The sequence below is a fragment of the Cryptomeria japonica genome, chromosome 10, assembly GCF_030272615.1.
Source record: "Cryptomeria japonica chromosome 10, Sugi_1.0, whole genome shotgun sequence".
Classification (NCBI taxonomy): Eukaryota; Viridiplantae; Streptophyta; class Pinopsida; order Cupressales; family Cupressaceae; genus Cryptomeria; species Cryptomeria japonica.
The window spans coordinates 815113889-815117995 of NC_081414.1; the positions used below are offsets into that span (position 1 = coordinate 815113889).

General features: G+C 38.6%; 1 protein-coding gene across 1 annotated transcript; it reads right to left on the minus strand.

The window, feature by feature from the left end:
• Positions 1-1261: 1261 nt before the first annotated feature.
• LOC131859306 (uncharacterized) lies at positions 1262-3577 on the minus strand. Its single transcript, XM_059212901.1, has 3 exons — positions 3091-3577; positions 2126-2721; positions 1262-1738 (listed from the first exon to the last, which is right to left on the minus strand). Exons 1-3 carry the CDS (start codon positions 3575-3577, stop codon positions 1262-1264), a joined length of 1560 nt encoding a protein of 519 aa, XP_059068884.1.
• Between the last annotated feature and the right edge of the window lie 530 nt (positions 3578-4107).

A 4107-nucleotide genomic window follows, 5' to 3' on the forward strand; every position in this document is an offset into this window, starting at 1 on the left:
GTAATACACTAGCATTGAGATTTTATGATACAAGCCTTGTTATCAAAAACCACAATACCAATGGCAGATTTGCCAGGGTTACCATGGGATGCTCCATCAAAGTTCAATTTATACTTCGGAGCCAGAGGAGGCAACTAAACCACCTCTACTCTATTTAGTAAAGGTCTCTTTTTAGAAATTGCCCAAGTTAGAGGGAGCAACTGTAAGGCTGACCAATGTTTGGTGACCCAATTGTCCCATGGTGTGAAAGTATTGTGAAAACTAGTACCTTTGTAAATGAAGGCTAGAACAATCTCAGAAATCGAGTTCTCAATACAAAAGAGCACATCTTGCAAAGGGGAAGAGTGTTTCTTAAAAATCCTATTATTCTTCTCAAGCCAAATTTTCCAAATTAGAATAGAAGGAGAAATTATCCAAAGACAAGCATAGAATGAAGATGGATATAAAAGAGGCCAACTCATGAAGTGAGACTTGAGGTTCTTACCAAGACCCTTGCTCCAATTTAACTTATTAAATTGCCAATACTAGCGATGATGAGAAAAGGGGCAATGAAGGAAGAGATGATCGACTGATTCAAGGGACCAACCACACATGACACAAGGGAAAACCACAATGATACCCAATCTATCCAATCTCATTCCAGTAAGAATTCTATCCTGAATAACCAGCCAAGCAAACGCCCCTGCTTTGGGCAAACAGGTAGCATGCCAAAATAACTTAAATGGAAAATCATCCCTCTTAATATCTAAAGACAAATAATTGTATCCTTCTTTGATCGAGTACTCCCCTGATTTTGAATAAGTCCAAATAAGTTCATCATCCTTCTCAGAGAAGAGTAATGGGTGTTTCTTAAGCTCATCCACATACAAAACACAGAATTAATATCTTGACCCAACAGAAGAGAATCAATTGATTTCCATCTTGCCACAGGCAAGAGGCCCAAGGAATCCACAAAAAAGTAATCAGCCACAAAAATCTCCTAAAAAGATTTAAGGATGGATATAAGAGGCGACCAATCCCTAAGGCTAGAGAGTGCAGGGAAGCCATTCCATACTTCATCCCAAAACCTAGCCTTACGACCATTATGAATAAGCCAGGACAATCCTGGAAAAATGACAGATCTACACTCAACCATGAAATTCCAAATTACAGACCATTTAGGAAGTGAAGAAGAAATAAACATAGCCTCCCTAGAACAATTATTCAGGTACTTTGCAGACAAAATAGATTCCCACTTAGAGGCGGGCTGCTTATAAAGTTTTCAAACTAATTTAGCACCAAGAGCCAAATTCTGCTTACCAAGATCCTTAACCCTTGCACCTCCTTTGTCCCTATGAGCACAAACCCTATCCCATGCCAACAAAGGGATCCTACATTTCTTATTAACATTATCATTCCATAAAAAAGACCTTAAAACTAAACGTAGAGAAACCATAGACTTATTAGAAGCCTTTAAAACAGATAATAGATATATAGGAACTGCATTTAGAACAACTCTAATAAGCACAATTTTTCCAGAAAAAGTTAACCACTTGTGAGACCAAGGAAGAATTCTTGAAGAAATAGCCCCTGAGATTCGTTCCCAAAAATTATGCTTCTCTAAGCCAGTAAAAAATGGAAGCCCTAAATACTTGCAAGGAAACTGGCCAACAGAGAAGCCCCAAAAACAAGACAATCTGGACTGCACCAGAGGGGAAACATTAAGAAAGAAAAATTTTGATTTAGCCTGATTAACCTTCTATCCAGAGAACAAAGAATAAACCATAATGATCATGTTAATGAGCCAAGCTTTCCCCATGGTAGCTTTGCCACACATCAATGTGTCATCCATAATTAAGCAATGAGTATGACTCGTATACATATGAGGGACAGAAATCCCCTTCCATGAGCCACTCTCCCTGGCACATCAGATAGCTCTACTAAAAGCTTTAGCTAGAATAATAAACAAGAAGGGTGACAATGGATCCCCTTTCCCGAGTCCTCTAGATGAGCCAAAAAAACCACATGGAGAACCATTCAAAATTACTAAGAACCTAGCCGTGCTAATACATGCCTGAATCCATTTGACCTATTTAATTCCAAACCCAAATTTCTTGAGCACACACAAGATCTCCTGCCAACTTACCCTGTCATAAACCTTCATCATATCCAACTTTAAAATCATGTCCAAAATAGACAACTGAGAGATAGAATGCAGAATCTCATGGGCCACAATGGCCCCCTCTGTTGTTTCCCTACCAGGGACAAAACCCCCCTGTTCACCTGAGGCAATTCTAGGAATGAGCTTAGCAAGCCTTAAAAAAATAGCCTTAGTAATAATTTTGTATAATGTGTTGCATAGAGAAATTGGACGAAAATCCACAAAAGTTTTGGGATTCTCACTTTTCGGAATGAGGACAATCAAAGTTGTATTGAGCTCTCTTAACATAGACCTATTGCACCTAGCCTCTTCTAAAAGAAGATGAAGATCCTCCCCAAGAAATGACCAGCATTTTTGAAAGAACAGAGTAGTAAAGCCATTTGGACCAGGGGCCTTATTAGGGGACATTGAGAAGACAACATCTTTTACTTCTAGAATAAAAAAAGGAGCCATTAGCATTGCATTATCCTCATCAATTATCAGCTGAGGAATCGAAGAAGAAAAATTATCATTAAAAACATATGACTCTTCTGAAAGCAAAGACTTGAAAAACCGGACACCCTCAACAGTGATCTCTGACTCTTCAGTAAAAACAACCCCATCAGAGCTTTGAATACAAGAGATCCTACAACGTTGTCTTTTCAACTTGGCTGAGGTGTGGAAGAACTTAGTATTTTGATCACCATCACACAACCATAAATATCTAGATTTTTAATGCCAATAGATTTCTTCCCTTGAGAGAATCTCCTCTAGATGAGAATTCAAAGATTTGTCCCTTTGAAAAGTAGCAGAATCCATGCCAAAATTCATAACCCTAGCATTAAGGGCTTCAAGTTCTTCCTGGATCTTAATCTTTTCAGTAAAAATATTTTTGAAATGTAGTACATTCCATTTCTTAATTTCTTGCTTAAGGTAAGAGAGTTTGTTAACAAACCGAAACATCCTAGTACCTTGAACAAAAGGAGCCAAAGACCACCAAGATTGTAAAAGAAAAGGAAAGGATGGATCCCGAAACCACATTGGTTCAAACTTAAAAGAAGAATGGCCAAGAGCTCTATCATCGAAGATTGATAACACAACTGGGAAATGATCTGAACTAGCATAAGGCAAGATTGTGGCCACAACATCCACATCAGAGGAAATCCAATTGTCAGAAATCAGAAAATGGTCAAGTCTCTCAGCAATCTGCGAGAAATATTTTCTCCTATTTGTCCAAGTAAATGACCCATTCAAGGTTTTGCAATCCACCAGGTCATTATTTAGAATAAAAGCAGAGAAGTCCTCCAAGATATGCTTATTAGGAAAAATCCCTCCACACTTCTCATCGTCAGAAGAAATGGCATTAAAGTCTCCTCCAAAAACCACAAATTTTCCATGAAGGGGGGAAGGGGTGAGGGATAAATAATCCCAAAGGGCTTTCTTACCCCCAATTGACATCGGTCCATATACATTGAACAACTAGAGTTTTACATTTGAAACATGACTTCTAACCAAGGCCAGCATCTAGAAGGGAGCAGAAACAACTAATTTCAAATCAATAGACATATCATTCCAAAGGAAAGCCAAACCCCTAGATGCCCCCACCGAGGGGGATACACAAAAATTCCAAGGCTTCCATTTGGAAAACAAAAAGTCAGCACCTTGACAACTTAGCTTAGTTTCTTGCAAAAGTAACACATCACACCTCATTAAATCCAACTGTGATTTAATGAGGCATCTTTTGTTAGGGGCATTTAAGCCCCTAACATTCCAAGACACAAACTTCATTGCACTTGAGGGGAGGAAATATATCCCCTCTTCTCAATTTCTAAATTAGCATTCTCCAGCTTAGTCTTCAAGCTACGCTTGGTAGCCACAGACCGAGTAAAAGGTGGACTAAATTTAGTCTTTTTCTTACCAAACCCCGATTTTGGGCTCAAGAGTGTAGACTGAATACCAGCATCAATCTCTAACTGCATGTAAAAAGT